We start from the raw sequence: 21,797 nt of genomic DNA on the forward strand, positions 1-21,797 counted from the left end.
TGTAAATCTATGGCAACACCCAAGGGGCTTGAACTTTCTAGCTCTCCCTGTAGATTGTGGTAACGTAGTGTCCCCATAAGTAAAAGAAAAGTGAGCCAATCACAGCACAATTACCAACCCCTACACTCTGTATGTTCCGCTGGCTGCCCCTCCAACACAGAAGGCACTGAGCTAGGCTGAAACACCTGCATTCTGGAAATGCCTTACTCAAGAAAGAAAAAAAAGAGACCATTCTTGTATGCAGCTTTATTAACTCAAAACATTTTGCCTGAATGACTGGTCACCACTGATCCCGTACATACAGTATGACTAATAAAACTTAACTTGCTCAAGAGAAAGGGCCTTTAATGGAAGCCAGTAATAATAGTTATCACAAAATAACCTGAAATCGACAAATCAAGAGAAATATGAAATGAACAGCTGAACCCAGAGTGGAAATATTGACAGGGAATATTGTTCAAATATCACTTTCATAACCATAACATTCTCCACCTCACGCAAATATGACACAAGTCATATTTACACCTCCATCCCTGCTAGTAGATGTAAGTTAATGAATAGATCATAACAGCTCTGGATCCATTGTCATGCATAACACAGTCATGATTAAAAACAGGAAGTCAAAAAGAACAGAAAAGTAGCAAAAAAAAGGTCAAACAAGCCAACTTAGAGAACCTGACACAGACAGGCCTATATAAAAGACCTGCACTGTTAGGCTACTTTAAATACTTTCAACCAGGCAACTATTCAAAGTCTTGTCAATACAAGAAACAAAATGACCCAACACAAGTCATACTGTTTGGGTTACAGTTTGGTTGTGCCAAACTCACCTATCCTTATCTACCCTGTGTGCTTGTTTACCCTTCAAGGCCAAACCCGTCAAACAAAAGAAGGTACCCTTCATTGACACCCTCTCTTTGAATGTTGTCAATGTGACACCTCTATTTTTTCCCCATACTGAATAGGTATTCAATTGAGATCGATGAACCCAAATGACAATTTTAGGCACATACTATGTCTTTAGCTATCACTAGATGGCAATGTAACTCAGTTGGTATCAAAGAAAAACTATGATGTGCTTTTAAGTCTAAAAAGGGGAACAGCAAATTTCAGAAATGTTTTGTTGCTCCCCACTAAAATGGAAGTCACATTCACATATCAGTTACATAGGAATCTCAATGCAATACAAAATGGTAGGTAGATGACCATTTAGCTGAATGATTCAAATTTACTGAGTCGTTTGTCTAGCGAGCATATTCTAATGTTTTAGCATCCTCTGCAATAAAATCAAGTCAGGAACACTTATTTTTAAAGAGAAAAGTAAAAGTTACTTTCAATAATGAAGAGGCAAGACAGATGGAAATGTATAGTTGCACACTTTGTAAAATGTAATTTATATACCTTAAAGTTTAGTGGAAAACTACGTATCTGAAACCAGCTAAATTACTTAAATCGCAGCATAGGCTACAGTAAATTAGGATTCTAATCACAAAAACAACAAAACAGCTGTAGCCAAGAAGGTTGGAAAATAATAATTATTTTAAGACTAAACCACAACCTCCTAAAAGTCTACATCTTCTTCTTCATTGTCAATGTTTGGGGGGTGGGTCACTTCCCCCTACGCACAGGAAACAGAAAGTGGTTACAGCTCATCAGTCAGCGAGCACTCAGATGTCATGGAGCACTCCGACATCGTGCGCTCCCGTGCGCTTCCCCGCCTCTCATGCGTGGTGATGTAGTTGAGTAGGTCAATGGACGTCACCACCCCAAACACCATCTGTCTCAGACAGGAGGAGCCGTCCGCCATGACTACACAGAGAGAGAGACGGAGGAAGGGTGAGAAAGAGAGCGACACAGCGAGACAGAGGGGTAATAGTACTATTGAGATAAGACTTTAGGTGCAAGAGAACGTTTGTGACAAATAGGAGAAGAGTTGTAGAACCACTGAAATTTGTCCTGCATGCAAGATACTACATAAATGATGTCAAAATACTTATCCAATTAAACATATTCTCCCTTTTTCATATGGGAATGTTTGCCACAAAGGAAGTTGAAACTTCCCAAGGTCTTTATCCAAGAATGAAGCAATGCATTATACAATAGCTGGCAATGATACTGAATCAAACCATATCGGTTTACAAGAAGTTATGCAACTAGCTTCCTGTGTTTGAGAGACAGGGATAGGTCGTAATGAAAGTCAGGTTCCGAAGAGAAAGAGACCCCTGCTGTTAGATAAGGGACACTGAACATAGGAAACTATGATAGGGAGCATAGGGGTGCCTAGTCATAGCTGAGGGACAGAGTTTTTCCTGCTCAGGGCACATTGTCAGGAAAAAACACTTGGGATGTCCCCTTGGGATGTCTCAATAAATGATAGTTGATGAAAATAATATGTAAAAAATTAATTTGTCCTCTGGTGAAGTTGTGATGGTGGGCTGACAAAAAGCATTATGGCATATTAAGCTAAATGCCCTCGTCTATCCTTACACAACAGTCCTTACACAATTGCCCTATTCTACTGGTGGCCAGGCACTGCCAGGCACCAAAACACCACCGATGGACTTTGTCACCCAACACACACCTTGTTTGCCTACTAGACCACAAAACTGATGATTAAACAGCATCATTACACCTTGTGTTCCCTAGGCTGTGAGAAAGCCAAATATGCTATGTAACGACTTGTGATCTTATTTTTTCAGGCTTATCTGATCAAACTGATGAACAGCCCCTAAAGTTAAGCTGATGCGAAACAGCAAGCTAGTCAGAGGGAAAACAACCGCCACATTGCCTCTGGCCGGGTGGGTGCTTGCTATGGCAGCGGACAGGTGACACGGTTACCTGGACAGAAATCAGGAATGACCCCTGACCCTCTAGGAGGGCCAGTTCAGGGTCAACCGAAGACAGCAGGTGTTGCTAGGAATGTTCTTCTCTACTGTCTGACAAAGGTAACTATCAGTGGTGGAAAAGAGACAGAAGGAGCAATACAAGATAGCGGGGAAATGGTGAGATAAGGAAGTGTGAGAGAGAGTAACAGGAAGCGAGAAAGACGGGAAGATTAAGGTTGATGGAAGAGAGGAAGGAGGGGTAAACTTACATTGGATCTGCTCATGCACCACCAAGGCAAAGTGATCTGTCTCCAGGATACGGGACAGCTTTCCCAGGTTATCGGTCAGTCGCACCTGAGGGGGGAGAGTGGGACAAATGAGAATTACAAAACTACAACAGGCGGACCACAGTCCGGATCCAGAACAGGGGGGGTTCCTCTGTCATTCACTGATCCATGATTTTGTTGAGTCGGTATCATATGAGCATACCATAAGACATAGAAAAATGTGTAGAATTGCAGTATCCATCCGGACCTTTGCCACCTAGGAAATGTGTGTGACTGGACCTTCTCAAATAGTAGTACCCTTGCTCTCCTCAATGATAGCCTTCTGTTTGAGAACTTTATTTAAGAGCTTACAGTTGAGTTGAAGTGTTCTTGTGAGAGTGTGGCATGTTGTTGAGCATGTAGGTAAGGGAACTGACCTGTTTGAATTGTTTGTAGAGCACCTTGGAGACAGGGTCAGACACCTTGACCTTCCCAGCCAGCACAGAAGACAACATGTTGCCCAGGGTAACCATCCCTAGGATCATGCTACACAGACGAGAGAATATGGTAATTAGCATTATGACACCCGAATACAAGCAGAACTGCTTGAGAATGAAACAATCATGAACATATACACGCCGATTAATAAATGTCTGTATTGACGTTAACACTATAGGGTACATTGACACTCTGCCTGAATGACAAACAGGTGACCATGGTAACCAGGTAAAAGCATACCCGGACTCATCAACGACGGGTGCCTGGTCAAAAGCCTTCTCTTTGAGGATCTTGATGGTCTTCTTGATGTTGACGGAGGGCAGCACGGTGATGGGGGCACACAGGTTCAGACTCTGCAGAGTCAGGTTCCACCACCAGGATTTGGACACCATCAGGTCATTTGGGGTTAGGAAGCCCTTATCACACATCCAGTTGTCACTGAGGAACTTAGACCTGGGGGGGGGGGGGTTACAACAGTCACACTCAAGGCTCACAACACTGGTACTACATACCCTGTTAAAAACACTTGGCATATTAATGCTCCTTCTCCACACATTTAACCCCCCATCCCCGTTCAGTCTCCCTCATCCCCCTCTTCTCTCCCTTACATGTAGTTGCGGATGGAGTCAGGCAGGATGACGACACAGCGTTGGCCCTCCTTCAGCTCTGTACTCATCTTCACTGCTGCAGCCATGGCCGTGCCTGAACTACCTCCTAGAAAGAGAGACAGTTAGACAGAGCAAGAGAACAAGAGAGAGACCCTTGCTCTTTGGGAGCACCAATCATTGTGTGTGATGTCAACCTACCGCAAAGAAGCCCCTCCTCCCTGATCAGCATGCGTGACATGGCAAAGGACTCCTCATCATTGGACTTACACCACGTGTCAATTACCTGAAACAGAGAGAAACATTTATATGCATTCTACTATAGCACCCATATACCATATCATCTTAGGAGTCATTTTCCTTCCACTTGTGTGTTGTGACTGTTACTGTATGCAGAGTAGAAAACACCGCTCAATTCAGGAGATCACTGCCACACACTCACAGATCTGTCCAGCACGGTGGGGATGAAGTCATATCCGATGCCCTCCACCTCGTATTGGGTCTTGTCTGTTATGTTCAGCTCCTCTGGCTCAGCCAGGATAGAACCCTCAGGGTCCACGCCCACGATCTACACAACACAGAACACTTAACTAAACCATTACATCAATAAGCCAAATTAACATGGTAATAAATACACCACACACAAAGGCAACTTAAGATCTGTATTAATCTTTATCATTGAGACACATTATATGGCTTTATTCATCAACGGCAGATGCAATATTACTTCATGACTCGGCCCAACAGGCCGTATAACTGTGGGCCTTGGGTTCAACTCGTTGTAAACTTTCAGCTAAATTACTTTGGAATTGGCTCTACAAGACTGAATTGAATTCAATTGACAAAGTACAGAGCGATAACATGCTAGTCAGATAGATTGCCTTCTTATAGATCTGGGACGTTGTGTTAAGTGACTCGGTGCCTACCTTGATGTTGGGGCATCTCTCCTTCAGCTTGCGGGCGATGCCAGTGATGGTGCCACCTGTGCCAGCTCCTGCCACCAACATGTCCACCTTACCTACAAGGACAGAGTGGCGCAGAGAGGTCTATTAGAAGAGGAGGAGGAAATGGGCATTCTGCACTCAATTTCTCCATCGCATTCACACGTACCATCGCACTGCTCCAGGATCTCCTCGGCAGTAGTGTCGTAGTGGGCCAGGGGGTTGCTAGCGTTACGATACTGGTCAAGGATGTGAGAGTTGGGAATCTCGTTCTTCAGACGCCAGGCTACACCCACGTGGGACTCTGGCGAATCAAAACGGGCGGCGGTGGGGGTACGCACGATCTCCGCCCCCAAGGCTCTCAGCACGTCCACCTGGGAACACAAGATTAGATTACAATTAGTTACATTCCAACGCCTACGCATGGATGCACTGATACACAAACACCAGCCTCACCTTCTCCATGCTCATCTTCTCAGGCATGACGATGATGCAGCGATAGCCTTTAACTGCAGAGGCCAGGGCCAGACCAATACCTGCACACACAGAGAGAGTGAGGCGTCAATACAGCTGTGAATAACAGGTCATGTCAGCAGAACAAACCATACTGCAGAACACAGGGCTACAGTGACAAGATCCTAATGTCAATGGTAAACTGGGAGGTCTCAGTGACTACTTGACATTACCAGGCAAAACTAAATGTTAAACTCTCCCTCACACACAGACACACTAACAACAACAAAAAAACATAACTCCTTTGACTTGGGTGTATAATCTTTCTACTGTGAGTGACGTGTGTGTTGATACATGTAGTGGTGGAATATGTCCATAAGCGGCAGGAGTGTTTTCAGGCAGGTAGTTTGATTCCCCCCCCCCCCTCTCCATTGTCCAAAAATAAGCCTGTTTATAGCGCTCAGGGAATCCTAGAGACACGTACCGGTGTTGCCGGAGGTGGGCTCGATGATGGTGTCTCCAGGTTTGAGGATGCCAGCTCTCTCTGCATCCTCCACCATCCTCAGACTGATACGGTCCTTCACACTGCCCCCTGCATTGAAGAACTCACACTTGGCCACTACACAGAGAGAAAGAGAGAGGGTGCAAGGAAATGTTGAATCATCAACATGTACTGCAGCTGCTTATATTATGATGTTATTGTGTACTTTAGATATACCACAGAGAAGATTTAAACAAAATCCCCCTGTGTACAACTGTAAAGCCCCTTAGCAACGCCAGGAAGTACAATAGAAGTTGCCACAGACAAGGAGGATCATGGGAAGAGACAGAGCTGGCATGAGCCGATTTGGAAAAATTCAGGTGGGGAGGTCATCCAAAGGTCCAGCGTTTCTCACTCACACACACAATCTCTCTCACACGTACAATAGCCGATTGGCACAGATTCAAACGGCCCCAAATCCACTGTGGACTAGTCAGCCAAAGAGTAAATCCGAATCACGTGAAAATCCATGCAAGTGCCATGGAAACAGAACTTTTTGTCTCACTAAGCTCACTAAGAACTTTTTGTCTCACTAAACTTTTTGTCTCACTAATGGGAATCAACCAGAGATTGACTTTAAACAATTAAGCCCGTAAAAAATATATAAAATAACTCACTGGTGAGATATTTAGACTGAGGACCGTGACATGGTTCACATGCAGTGAACTCAAATAACACATGTGGATGGTGGTCCAAAACTGACCTATCAACCGTCTGGTATTACTGTACTTCACCAGTCATTGGCCAACTGTACCAATCAGAGAAATGTACTGCCTGTTCAATCGCTAGCGCCGGGCAGAATACCCAGTCGTGGTCTTTAAAATTACCTGATGCTATAACAACAATAATCAACGCCATTCAACACCCCTTCCGTGGCCTCCAACTGCTTTTAAATGCTAGTTAAACTAAGTGCATGCTCCTCAACCAATTGCTGCCCGCACCCTCCCACCCAACTAGCATCACTACTCTGGAGGGTTCTGACCTAGAATATGTGGACAACTATAAATACCTAGGTGTCTGGTTAGACTGTAAACTCTCCTTCCAGACTTACATTAAGCATCTCCACTCCAATTAAATCAAGAAATCGGCTTCCTATTTCGCAACAAAGCCCCCTTCACTCATGCCGCAAAACATACCCTCGTAAAACTGACTATCCTACCGATCCTTGACTTCGGCGATGTCATTTATAAAATAGCCCCAAACACTCTACTCCGCAAACTGGATGTAGTCTATCACAGTGTCATCCGTTTTATCACCAAAGCCCCTTATACCACCCACCACTGCGACCTGTATGCTCTCGTTGGCTGGCCCTCACTACATATTCGTCACCAAACCCACTGGCTACAGGTCATCTATAAGTCCTTGCAAGGTAAAGCCCCGCCTTATCTCAGCTCACTGGTCACCATAGCAGCACCCACCCGTAGCATGTGATCCAGCAGGTATATTTCACTGGTCACCCCCAAAGACAATTCCTCATTTGGCCGCCTTTCCTTCCAGTTCTCTGCTGCCAATGACTGGAACAAATTGCAAAAATATCTGAAGCTGGAGTCTTATATCTCCCTCTCTAACTTTAAGCATCAGCTGTCAGAGCAGCTTACCGATCACTGTACCTGTACACAGCCCATCTGTAAATAGCACACCCAACTACCTCATCCCCATATTGTTATTTATCCTCTTGCACCCCAGTATCTCTACTTGCACATCATCATCATCATCATCTGCACATCTATCACACCAGTATTAATGCTAAATTGTAATTATTTTCACATCTAGGGCCTATTTATTGCCTACCTTACTACTCTTTTACTTTTGCATACACTGTACATAGAAAAGAAAAATAGACAAATCTATTGTGTTATTGACTGTACGTTTGTTTATGTGCAACTCTGTGTTGTTTTTGTCGCACTGCTTTGCTTTATCTTAGCCAGGTCGCAGTTGTAAATGAAAACTTGTTTTCAACTGGCCTACCTGGTTAAACAAAGGTGAAATAAATAAAAATAGATGACAAGAACATTTCCCCCAGAATCCACATCCGGACTTCCCAAAACATCCCAAAGGTGGTGACTGACAATTCAGCCTAGTGACACCTGATACAAGACTTTGTCCCTCTCCGGCCCCCCTCCCTCCCCACCTTGTAGCCCTCAGAAAGGTTACTTATTCCCTCAGAACAGAGGGACTTTCAGGTGGCCAAACCCGCTCCACCCAGAGTGATACCTGAGACAAGACCCCTACAGTGGAGCCTAGCAGACTAATGAGGGGAAAGAAGGCTATGTGAAACCTTAAAATGTTGACTTTACAATAATAACAGTATTCATAGCAAGCGGGGCCTGTAGGAAACCAGTCCTACTGACTAACTGTACTACAGGAGGAGTCTAATACAGACACTAACTGTACTACAGGAGGAGTCTAATACAGACACTAACTGTACTACAGGAGGAGTCTAATACAGACACTAACTGTACTACAGGAGGAGTCTAATACAGACACTAACTGTACTACAGGAGGAGTCTAATACAGACACTAACTGTACTACAGGAGGAGTCTAATACAGACACTAACTGTACTACAGGAGGAGTCTAATACAGACACTAACTGTACTACAGGAGGAGTCTAATACAGAGACTAACTGTACTACAGGAGGAGTCTAATACAGACACTAACTGTACTACAGGAGGAGTCTAACACAGACACTAACTGTACTACAGGAGGAGTCTAAAGAACTTCTCCCTCACCCTTCTATGGTCTATTTCATTCTCCCTCACTTCCAATTTAACTCTGTCAATTTAACCCTGTCATCGCCACCTATGTTTCTTTCTCCTCCTCTTAATGTTTCCTTCCACCATCTCCCTTTCATGTCCTCTACCACTGGATTTATGGATTTATGCTTTAAAAACAGAAATAGTTGTAGGGAAGACAGCTAATCACCAGTTTTGGGAGTAGTGAACTACATGTAATTCAACTAGAAATTAAACTACATTTTGCAGTAGCTTGGTGGTAGTTCAACTAATTTAAAATCTAGATAGCGTAGAGTCTTTGTAGCAGTGTAGCCAACTTCTGGAACTACACAAAATATGGGTGAAGTAGGCAAGAATGTCCTTTCTTTTTCAGCATCAGTCCAGCCTAACTCACTTGAGACATTGTTTTTGTGTTTAATAGGATAAATGACATATTCTGTTACCAGCTGACCACAGAGTGATTTGTATTCTGACATTTTAGATTTTATGATTTTTCACAAAGTAGTTTGGATGTAGTGAACTACTTTTTCAAAGTAACTTTGGTAAACTATATGTTTCTTAAGGGTAGCTTTAGCGTAGCTTAACTTGTTCCAGTGTGAAGTCATTGGTAAACTATATGTTTCTTAAGGGTAGCTTTAGCGTAGCTTAACTTGTTCCAGTGTGAAGTCATTGGTAAACTATATGTTTCTTAAGGGTAGCTTTAGCGTAGCTTAACTTGTTCCAGTGTGAAGTCATTGGTAAACTATATTTTCAGAGTAGCTTCCCGACACCGCTGACTGCCCAACAACGTGTAAATCAAACACACACATGTGCACACAGGTTTTGTTTTTGAGGAACAGAAAATGTGAGTTAAAAAGGACACAGACTGATAAGTTACTATATTTACATTGTATTTGAATATCCTTGTTTGTGTTAACACTGACTGCCTTTCTCTGGTTGTCTTTAGGCTCAGTGGGTGTCATGCCCTGTGACTGTGTCATATCATGACTGTATGTGCACGTGTAAATACTCACAGAGTTCACACTTGAGGCCGAAGGCTTTGGGTATCTTGTTCATGCGGACCAAAGGTGTGTCTCCAATCCTCCTGAGGATGTTGGGTAGAATTCTGGGGGCTTCGGTCCTGAGAGGTGAGGATGGGATGGAGACTCAGTTAAGGAGAGCAATCTATATAAACAATGATCATTCACAAATTAGAGAAAGAAAAAAAAAACTCCTTTATATGGGTAAGTTCGCACCAAAGTATTGAAAGTTGTTTCATATGCGAAATGGAAACAGTATGATACTATCTTTGGGACATCGAGTTTATTTCGTAACACGGTAGCCTCTGGATTCGGTCTGGCAGTGAGACATAAACAAAGCCTTTGCCAAGCCGCACAGAGTTATTGATGCCATATAGAACTTATATAACAACTTAAATTGATCGAATGGAGAGATTACTGTGAAACAGCAAGACTGTTCCAGATAACTGCCAGGCACTCAGCATGCACGTACCAAACACCCTTATCCCCTAGGCCAAAATGGCAGTGTTCCTAAATACAATCTGAAATTGCCAAGTCATGGTGAAACACCAAATCCCTTGCCCAACCCTTCCCGCTCACATGGGGTTCCTACAAAGGTTTCAGGTCAGAAAGACCAGCTCCACAGGTTTTGGTCCTCTTCGTGGTTCTGGCTCTATCAGGTGTGTCATTATGCAGGAAAATGGAGCCTGGCTAAATGTCAAACCAACATCCTGCTTTTAGGTTGCTGCTCAACAAAAACAAATATATTGGTTCTTTGCTCTCCTTGCTAGTGAAGCAAGCAGGTGACTATATCTTAGTCCACTAATTCCCCTTGCGTTGCTATGTAAACTAGAGGTGTTTGAAGAGGAGGGAGGATAAGCAGAGTGTGTGGAAATGCTGCGGTTCTATTTCCATCATGTTCCTGGGGTGAAGAAATGAATGACCACTGACCACAAATATCCATCAGCTCTCTCTACACTAAAAAGGCCGGGAAACATATGCAAATCCTGTTCGTGATAAGTGTGTGTGTGACTCACTTTGCAGAGTGGCAGTGAGGGGACTCGGCAGAGGACACACCCAATTTCCAGGTGCATCTACTGGGCAGATCAGGACGGATCCACTGCCTCTCCTCAGTGCCTGTGGCTGTGTTCTCCAGGTCGTTCTCCCCCTCCTCCCCATTCACTTGGGCCGATCCATTCATGGAGAACTTGGGGTCGTTCAACATTGCTTCTCCATTGACCTTGGACCCCCCATTCAAAATGGCGGCCTCTCCGTTGGCCTTGGTAGCGTTGTTGTGAAGCATAGCTGCGTGGGGGCAGATGGAGGACACAGGGCGCACAGAGTCTGTGCTGGAGGGAACCGAAGGCATGACTCACCTGAGAGAGATGGTGAGAGAGAACGAGTGAGTCCGACAAACAAACAGTAACTGACAGATACAAATTCCTCTAGTAAAATGTACCAGCGTAGGCTAGGGGATCCTTCTCAACTAATAACAGAACACATTCACATGCATATGGAGGTTACATTCAGTTGATTTATACATTATTACATTGCGGCCAAACCAGGACACGTTCAGGTGAATACTGCCAGGGAGAACAGAATGCTCCCCCCACAGGCCTATACAGTGCAACAAGGATTCTCACACAGGTATCCTATATAGGTTACACAGTGTAGACACTAGAGTGTAAAGCACTCACCGCAAGAGAAACGTCACATCAGTCTATGCAGTGTGATGCGTCTCCTTTTTAAAAAGAGGGACGTTCTAAGATGGCTGGGCCACCATTAGCCTGGCACTGCACACACCTGATTACTCGATTGGAAAACTCTTCCTTTTTCTGTACCATATGACCAGATAAGCTGTTTCTGTACCATATGACCAGATAAGCTGTTTCTGTACCATATGACCAGATAAGCTGTTTCTGTACCATATGACCAGATAAGCAAAGTACTCTTTGAAATAGCAGTGTTCTCAGAGGTTGCAACCGGTGGCAACAATCGTATAGGAAGGAGAAAGCCTAACAGGTCCAATTGAAAGCCTGTTCAGTTAGTTCTCTTTAGGCTACGTTGACCCAACAAAGGTCCAATGGGGGAAACAGTGATGTTCTGTCCAGGGTTCATTTGTGAATTCTGTTCGTGCTCAGCTGGATTGACGGCCAGTATTCAAGTGCATTAAAACTCATTTCAATCCTTCACTCAACTGTATCGTTGTAAGGCGCTTGCATTTTTTTTACATTTTAAAACCCTTCACATCACCAAAATGGTTCAGGAAAGTAAGAAGTTCTTACTTGATTTAGGAGTTCCCAACACACTTAACATTCTTTGCAAACACTCAATTCAGCTTACTGTAGCAACATAAGAAAGAAAAGGCCAGAAATGGTCCACAGCTGACCCTAGCTCTGGGTGATGATGCAAGAGGAGCAAGGTCACTGTTACAGTGCAGATCATCCGGTCCTTCAGCTTGGGCCTACTATCTACTACCACCCAGCAGGCAAGAAAATGTTTGAGTCAGCATGGTTTCCTTGTTATTTCAGCATAACCTTTTAACATTGCATCAACGTGGCTATTAGACTGAATGTATATCCGAAACTACTAGAGAAGGATGATACCAGTATCACAATATCTTTTCCATGGCAAAAATGAAAACACAAAGCAGACCAATCTATGTGGTCCTTTAATATCCTGCTGTATGTAAACACCTCAATCAAATGTCAATTAGAACTGGACTATGGTCTGAGAGCTTTTCCTGTGGGGACAAAAGTGGTACTAAAGGGGTTTGGTTTAAAAAGAAGTAGCCTACCAAAGCTGCTGAACGGTTGGGTTGTTAGCGAACAGAACACAGCTGCTTCTCCTCTACTTGGCTGAGCACAACCACTACTCTATGCCACATATTCCTTGCTAGCTCCTCACCAAGGCCACCAAAATATGGCGGTTACATGACATAGCCTAGTCAACCCTGGTGTGAGCCTACTATTTACACGTCCAGAAATGTCATCAGTAACGTAACTTTTGGATTACCCAAACTCCGTAACATAATTACGATTAATTTCTGTTACTTTTGTTTTACTTTCCCCTTAAGGAAGCTTTACAAGAAGACAAAAAATATCCATCAAACGCATTTGGTGTCGTCAAAGAGGCCTCGGACTTGTGGCCAGACTGGGTCTGGCGGAAAAAAACTTAAACTTAGGCCTATTTTCAATGCCGAATTGAATGCCATTCAGAAAACAGAAAGGTGTCATGATATATTTTTTCACAAACATTCATGATGAATGTAAAAGTAACTGATAAGCCTACATGTAATCAGTTACTCCCCAACCCTGGCTAACACACAGACTTCTGTATCCATTAACTCTAAAACCAGCTGTTAAGAGTGTTTAGGGAAAGGAACACAAAACACACGTGGCCGGCACACACGATTGGCTGGTTAGCCTACATGATGACGATGTAGACCAGCCCACACAGACAACAACAGCAGAAGACGCAACAGTGTTAACCTCTTCCAAGACTGAGTACTTTAGAAGGAGGCAGCAGTGAACATTCAGATAAAAACAAAACATTGGTTACTTCAGTTACAGCCACTGATCACGGAGAAAACAACACAGCCACACACTCTCCTACTACAGATACTATTGATAGGTGCGCTCTTTTGACCACATCTAGAACGCTGAGGTGTTTGCCCCTGCAACACGACACTAGCAACAGCTGTGGGGGGGGGGGGGTGGGTAGGTTGGGCATCTGTGTGCTGTAACAGATACTGTCCATTCCAACATGTGCGAGGTCATTTGAAAATGTTATGGAGTTTAGAGGGAATGCATGAGACTTAAACATTTGACGGATTTGCCTAAACAGCCAACCATTGTGTGCTGATGGAAGGGGTAGGCAAATGACCCATGTGTGCAAAAGGGTGCTCACTGATTAGACCTTTACATTTTTGGAAGAATGTTGAGCCTACTCAAAAGATTCTGTTATTTTTACCTTGTCCACATTCCACCCTGCTCTGCAAAAAGTAAACATTGTGGTAAAACGTGATGTCAGACATGCCCCCAACGGGAGGGAGGGACACTGCCTGTTCACCCCGCTATCATCCAGAAGGCGAGGTCAGTACAGGTGCATCAAAGCTGGGACCGAGAGACTTAAAAACAGCTTCTATCTCAAGGCCATCAGACTGTTAAACAGCCATCACTAACATTGAGGGGCTGCTGCCAACATACTGACTCAACTCCAGCCACTTTAATAATGGAAAAATTGATGTAATAAATCTATCACTAGCCACTTTATATAATGTTTACATACCCTACATTACTCATCTCATATGTATATACTGTACTCTATTACATCTACTGCATCTTGCCTATGCCGTTCTATACCATCACTCATTCATACATTTTTTTATGTACATATTCTTATTCATTCCTTTACACTTGTGTGTATAAGGTAGTTGTTGTGAAATTGTTAGGTTAGATTACTCGTTGGATATTACTGCATTGTCGGAACTAGAAGCACAAGCATTTCGCTACACTCGCATTAACATCTGCTAACCATGTGTATGTGACAAATAAAATTTGATTTGATTTAAACACGCCTTCCAACCAAAACTTTGAAAGAGACGACCACTTCCAACGCCCAGCCTTTCATACCCAAAAGGCACTCCTTCAACCCGTTCTTCACAGGAAGGCGCCAAGATATCCATCCCACACTTCTATTGTGACAAAATCCTTTAGAGAGATTCAAAACGTTAACGATGTTTGGGTTAGTAACACAGTGCCAAAGTAATGCATGACATTTGCCCACCAGCATCTTGGCTCCCAAAGCAAAGTAATAACACTGAACCAATGTTTTTTTCCCCATCTTCAAATAAACAAAGTCAAATCAAACTAGGGAGAGGGTAAAACGCTTACTGTAGAACGAGGAACCCAAGGATGATGGGAGCGCAACGGGAATAGCTATGGACCTATGTGTAATTGTTTAACACCTGAACTGGGCTAATCCATGTAACCCGGTGGTATATGAATATAAACCACTGCACATTCAGCCATTATGCACAGCATTATTAGGTCTAATCTAAGTGGCCGGCTATGCTACATTTCTCTGACCTGTACCACTTTAGAAGAGCCTATAGGTAAACTGATTAGGGCTTTATGAATGTTCAAGTAAGCCTATGTAGATCGACATCTTACACACTTGTCCAAGGATTATGTTAGTCTGTCAGCAGAAGAGAATCAGGCTTTTACCAAATGTTACATTAAGTCCATAGAAGGGACATTTATAGGAGAGGCAGCTATAACACTGAGGTGGACGGAGAAACACTGTCATTAAGGGGTACTGTGTATAAAAAAATATATTTGATCCATTTTGAATTCAGGCTGCAACAACAAAATGTGGAATAAGTTAAGAGGTATGAATACTTTGAAGGCACTGTTATACACTGCTCAAAAAAATAAAGGGAACACTTAAACAACACAATGTAACTCCAAGTCAATCACACTTCTGTGAAATCAAACTGTCCACTTAGGAAGCAACACTGATTGACAATAAATTTCACATGCTGTTGTGCAAATGGAATAGACAAAAGGTGGAAATTATATTCAATTAGCAAGACACCCCCAATAAAGGAGTGGTTCTGCAGGTGGTGACCACAGACCACTTCTCAGTTCCTATGCTTCCTGGCTGATGTTTTGGTCACTTTTGAATGCTGGTGGTGCTTTCACTCTAGTGGTAGCATGAGACGGAGTCTACAACCCACACAAGTGGCTCAGGTAGTGCAGCTCATCCAGGATGGCACATCAATGCGAGCTGTGGCAAGAAAGTTTGCTGTGTCTGTCAGCGTAGTGTCCAGAGCATGGAGGCGCTACCAAGAGACAGGCCAGTACATCAGGAGACGTGGAGGAGGCCGTAGGAGGGCAACAACCCAGCAGCAGGACCGCTACCTCCGCCTTTGTGCAAGGAGGAGCACTGCCAGAGCCCTGCAAAATGACCTCCAGCAGGCCACAAATGTGCATGTGTCTGCTCAAACGGTCAGAAACAGACTCCATGAGGGTGGTATGAGGGCCCGACATCCACAGGTGGGGGTTATGCTTACAGCCCAACACCGTGCAGGACGTTTGGCATTTGCCAGAGAACACCAAGATTGGCAAATTCGCCACTGGCGCCCTGTGCTCTTCACAGATGAAAGCAGGTTCACACGCACATGTGACAGACGTGACAGAGTCTGGAGACGCCGTGGAGAACGTTCTGCTGCCTGCAACATCCTCCAGCATGACCGGTTTGGCGGTGGGTCAGTCATGGTGTGGCATTTCTTTGGGGGGCCGCACAGCCCTCCATGTGCTCGCCAGAGGTAGCCTGACTGCCATTAGGTACCGAGATGAGATCCTCAGACCCCTTGTGAGACCATATGCTGGTGCGGTTGGCCCTGGGTTCCTCCTAAAGCAAGACAATGCTAGACCTCATGTGGCTGGAGTGTGTCAGCAGTTCCTGCAAGAGGAAGGCATTGATGCTATGGACTGGCCCGCACGTTCCCCAGACCTGAATCCAATTGAGCACATCTGGGACATCATGTCTCGCTCCATCCAACAACGCCACGTTGCACCACAGACTGTCCAGGAGGTAGCGGATGCTTTAGTCCAGGTCTGGGAGGAGATCCCTCAGGAGACCATCCACCACCTCATCAGGAGCATGCCCAGGCGTTGTAGGGAGGTCATACAGGCACGTGGAGGCCACACACACTTCTGAGCCTCATTTTGACTTGTTCTAAGGACCTTACATCAAAGTTGGATCAGCCTGTAGTGTGGTTTTCCACAATTTTGAGTGTGACTCCAAATCCAGACCTCCATGGGTTGATAAATTTGATTTCCATTGATCATTTTTGTGTGATTTTGTTGTCAGCACATTCAACTATGTAAAGAAAAAAGTATTTAATAAGAATATTTCATTCATTCAGATCTAGGATGTGTTATTTTAGTGTTCCCTTTATTTTTTTGAGCAGTGTATATACATTTGCATATACATTTTTAAACCTACACATTCAAGGGTTTTTTGTATTTTGGTGGCAGCATCATATGGTGGGGATGTTCTTTAGCGGCAGGGACTGGGAGACTAGTCAGGATCGAGGGAAAGACGAACAGATCAAAGTACAGAGAGGTCATTAATGAAGTCCTGAGTGCTCTGGAGCAGGTTCCCACACTGGGGTGAAGGTTCACCTTCCAACAGGACAACGACCCTAAGCACACAGCCAAGACAACGCAAGAGTCTTGGCTGTCTCTGAATGTCCTTGAGTGGCCCAGCCAAAGCCCGGACTTGAACCCGATCTAACATCTCTGGATGACCTGAAAATAGCTGTGCAGCAACGTTCCCCATCCAACCTGACAGAGCTTGAGAGGATCTGCTGGGAGGAATGAGAGAAACTCCCCAAATACTGGTGTGCCAAGCTTGTAGCGTCATACCCAAGTAGACTCAAGGCTGTAATCTCTGCCAAATGTGTTTCAACAAAGTAAATGTGACATGTTTTTTATTTTTAATACATTTGCTAAAATTTCAAAACCTGTTATGCCATTGAGATGAAAGTCTATGCATTTTGCCATGGTTATTGCGTTGATCCTCTGCTCAAACATGAACAAAATCCATGTGCACTGAATGCCCGTCTTTTGGAATTCAACTCTCCGACTGTCTAGCTTTCATTTAAAATTGTTAGTTCTCAAAGATAGTATTTAAAAAATATATAAGTCCAATATCTTTTCTGCATGTTTTCTATCTGGTTTTGACCATTTAAGTTGAAACAGTCCCGCCCCCATCCCAAAATATATAGAAAAAGCCTTGAAATTCAAGATTGGGGTTAGTAGATATACGGCTTCATTGCCATGGTCAGATGAACAGGAACTGCTAGCATGCTAACTGTTCCTGTAGACTTCCAGTCATTGCACTTACGTGAAACTAACTCTGACTTTCATCATACTGGATGAGGAGACATGAAATGGTATCCAATATTGTATTCTGTTGCAGCTAGCAATACTCATTAAATATTAATTTTCACATTAATTTAAAAAATATATATATATAATTATGCATTTCTAGGGTACTACAAAAAAAAGATACAAAAATCAGACCCCCTTCAGTACCCCAGCTCAGGACCCCAGTTTGAAAACCCCAGAGCTAGATAAACTTAGCTAGCTAGTATCATCAGCCAGATTAGAGTCTGAATTTGAATTAACATGCAGTTGATTGGTGACAATGGTAGGAACATATATTCAGCATCATATTCAAGCAAGCATTGTAATATGACTATAACCCAAAATACATTTAGAATGGCATGTATATTTAGACTGCAGAGTAAAGTGCAGTACTTTTCTTAACTGTATTGTACTGTGTTCTACTCATCGTACAGTACTCTACTCAGTACTGTGCTGTGCTGTACTGTCCAAAACGTGTGAAACATAGGTTCAGATTTGGTTCATTACGGTCCATCTGTTGGAGTTAACATCAACATCGACTGACCAAATTTCAAACACTAGTCAACATCCATGGATGTCTGGTGTCGGTCAGTGAGGATGCTAGTTACAGTAAATGGAAAGAGGGGGCTCATGGGTAGATGTCAGTAAGAGCTGAGAGAGGTGATGTTAACTGGAGAGTGAGCGAGAGGTTGTCTAGACACAGACTGTTTTAAAACTCTTGGTTTGACCACCAGACAGAAAGACAAAGAATTGTCTAACCCTAACAAAATATCAGTAAAATCACTATAACTAATTGGTAGCCCTACCATTAATTGTTACTTGTCTGAACTTTCATTATCCTGCCACCTCATGAGAGAATTTAGAAAATAAAGTTAATAGTAAAGGAATTACAAGGCAATATTTCTTAAACTTACAAATGGTAAACAATTGATGCAAAACTGAATTTAAAAAAAGTTAATATTAGTTGGCAGGGGTCTTCAGAACAGCATTGTGTTTTGATGCATTTCTGATACCTCTTAAGATTCTGGTAGATGTTTTCTAAAACCTGTTTATCCAGAAATCAAAGCCTTTACTTATGCCACATTTTGAAGAAGTACTTTTTTTATGTTTCTATTTCTTAATTCTCCCAAAATATAGACTTAGCATTCATTTGACACCCAATTTGATATGCTCTTAAGAAATTTATGTTGGTGCTCATGGGTCCTTTTACATGGAAATGCTCTGAATGTAACTCAGTGCAAGATGCTGGATGTAAAACTGAGCCAATATAAATGAGCTGGATGCTATACTGGATGTAACATCCAGCTCAGTGTTACAGCCCCTACTGCAAAGAGGCTAAACCAGGACACACTGGTCTTACATCAGTCTACAGAAGTGGGAATTAAGCCACGTCATTTCCCCTCCCCCATCCAATATTAAACTCGCAAACTTAAAATGTTTTGCAATTACAGGCTACACTACCTAGTATTGATTGAATACTATACATATGTATGGTTCTAGTTATTGATTATATGGAGTCAATCTAGTCAAGTGTCAGTCATATATTCAGCATTAGTGGATAGAGTAGACTACACAGACAAACCTGTGCTGCCAAATAAATGAACACTCTTTAGGTAACAAGTTCATCACATTTTTTTGCTGCTATTATGATCTTTCAAAACGATTTTCCCATTCGGGGCTAGTTTTTTTCTTGAACGCACTGAAATCGGAGATCCCAGTTGCTTTGAATGCGGCATACTTGTCCGTGCAACACTCCGTGACGTAATTGGTATTTCATCATGCTTGTTCATGTCACTCACTAGCTTTACATGCTCTAGTCTCTTTACGCTAGTCGACACCACACATTCAACGAATACTAGTTTTAAAAATAACATAGTAATACATTAAAAAAAGCAGTAATGAGAGAACGCTAGAAGCGCCGCACGAGTGATGGAGGCTCTGGATCAGGACATGAAAACTAGGAATGATGACTAGGAATGATATCTATACTAATCTAGTTATTTTGAAGTAGTTAACATTGTTCACTTACCTTTGAGTTAATTAAGGTAGTGGTGATGGACCCGTGCGTGATCCAATTTCAAAGATGATCTTTCGTAGATTGCGACTATACTAGTTTCCCCAGCAGCTCACATGCTTTAAAGCACGACAACACGGCCCAATCTGATTCGAGTATCCTTGTTTGGTGTGTACGTTGATTGGCGACAGTGGGGGTGTTACTCTGTTTTGCTCCTCCAATCAGAGCTTACACATTTGTCGGGCCTTCGTTTCGAATGTCCTGCACATATGGAGACAAAAGGCCCAGAAAGTAGCCAGTCCCTTGTAGACATGCTTCCACAAGATAAACAATAATGATTTTGGTATTTAAACGTTTGGATATTTCCCCTGAGAAAAGTTTTGCTCAACCTTGAAAATGAGCACAACACGGTGTGCAAACAGAACTGTATAAAAGGTGTGCAAAACGATTGCTAATGAACAGGCCGATTTAAGTGAAAAAGCACCAAAAAAAATTGAAACGTTTTTTTTTTTAAAGCAGACCAGCACACCCTGTTCCATTTCACCTTTCCAGTCTAGTAGTCTGGGAGGCCAATTTGAGGTATTTTTTACAGTGACTAACAACCACTCAATACCAGATGTAGCTGTTCCAACTTCTCAAACAGCTCTAACATTAAACCTGTGCTTATAAGATCCCTTTATCACATCCAGATTTCTCTATTCTTCCAACCTGTACTCTGTTCTTTCAAAAGTGTTTCCTTTCTATGGCGCTATGTAACACCATCTACTCATCAAGCTTTGATTATTTTAATGAGCTGTGTAGGGTTGAGATTTGACACATCTGCATCTGGTGTAAAGAACGACTAGACCAGGGTTTGCCAAACCTTTTCCTGGAGAGCTATCCTCCTGTAGGTCCACTCCCCAGTTGTAACTTACTGTACCTGATTCAGCTCATCAGCTAAATATTAGAATCAGGGTTGAAGCGAAAACCTACAGGATGGTAGCTCTCCAGGAACAGGGTTGGAGTGAAAACCTACAGGATGGTAGCTCTCCAGGAACAGGGTTGGAGTGAAAACCTACAGGAGGGTAGCTCTCCAGGAACAGGGTTGGGGTGAAAACCTACAGGATGGTAGCTCTCCTGGAACAGGGTTGGAGTGAAAACCTACAGGAGGGTAGCTCTCCAGGAACAGGGTTGGAGTGAAAACCCTACAGGAGGGTAGCTCTCCAGGAACAGGGTTGGAGTGAAACCCTACAGGAGGGTAGCTCTCCAGGAACAGGGTTGGAGTGAAAACCTACAGGAGGGTAGCTCTCCAGGAACAGGGTTGGAGTGAAAACCTACAGGAGGGTAGTTCTCCAGGAACAGGGTTGGAGTGAAAACCTACAGGAGGGTAGCTCTCCAGAAACAGGGTTGGAAAGCCATATAATAGAACGTTTCTCAACAAGTTAATACATCAGTTCTTCAGCATAAAAAGACAAAAAAACAAGTATCAGCCTAATAATGCACTTCTTTGCTCTTCCCTAAACTTGCAGGCCTATGTAGACATTCATGTCTGAACTCACAGATCAGATAAATAAAGTTGTGGATATACATAGCCTATGCAGTGGAATGAAATGGAATAGACCATCTTGAAACACAATTGTGAAAACCAACCTTATAATCGTACCCTCTGAAGCTATTGCATTCTAAGTCAACAGGATTCTTTGGGAGTGTCAACTTTATTGGCAAAAACATCCTCGGGCATTCACCCTAGGTGTTCCAGTAGCTCTCAAGATAAAGGAGTGATAACGAGTAAACTTGCAAACATGACCATTATGTAGGCCACAGGTGTCAACTCATTCCACGGAGGACCTTTGTCTCTGCGGGTTTTCCCTCCCTTGTACTTGATTAAGGTCATTAATTAGTAAGGAATTCCCCACGCCTGGTTGTCTAGGGCTTGACTGAAAGGAAAAACCAAAAACCTGCAGACACTAGGCCCTCCATGGAATGAGTTGGACACCCCTGA

General features: G+C 43.2%; 1 protein-coding gene across 1 annotated transcript; it reads right to left on the reverse strand.

Moving 5' to 3' along the window:
* Window positions 1-231: 231 nt before the first annotated feature.
* On the reverse strand, window positions 232-19,967 carry LOC129820774 (cystathionine beta-synthase-like). The gene is made up of 14 exons (XM_055877730.1): window positions 19,832-19,967; window positions 10,900-11,238; window positions 9,878-9,984; window positions 6,073-6,207; window positions 5,592-5,671; window positions 5,305-5,509; window positions 5,121-5,212; window positions 4,637-4,762; window positions 4,396-4,480; window positions 4,198-4,303; window positions 3,830-4,042; window positions 3,529-3,637; window positions 3,095-3,179; window positions 232-1,809 (listed from the first exon to the last, which is right to left on the reverse strand). The coding sequence occupies exons 2-14, from the start codon at window positions 11,229-11,231 to the stop codon at window positions 1,643-1,645; spliced, it is 1,842 nt and encodes a 613-aa protein (XP_055733705.1). The 5' UTR covers window positions 11,232-11,238; window positions 19,832-19,967; the 3' UTR covers window positions 232-1,642.
* Between the last annotated feature and the right edge of the window lie 1,830 nt (window positions 19,968-21,797).

Source organism: Salvelinus fontinalis, chromosome 23 (genome assembly GCF_029448725.1).
Source record: "Salvelinus fontinalis isolate EN_2023a chromosome 23, ASM2944872v1, whole genome shotgun sequence".
Taxonomy (NCBI): Eukaryota; Metazoa; Chordata; class Actinopteri; order Salmoniformes; family Salmonidae; genus Salvelinus; species Salvelinus fontinalis.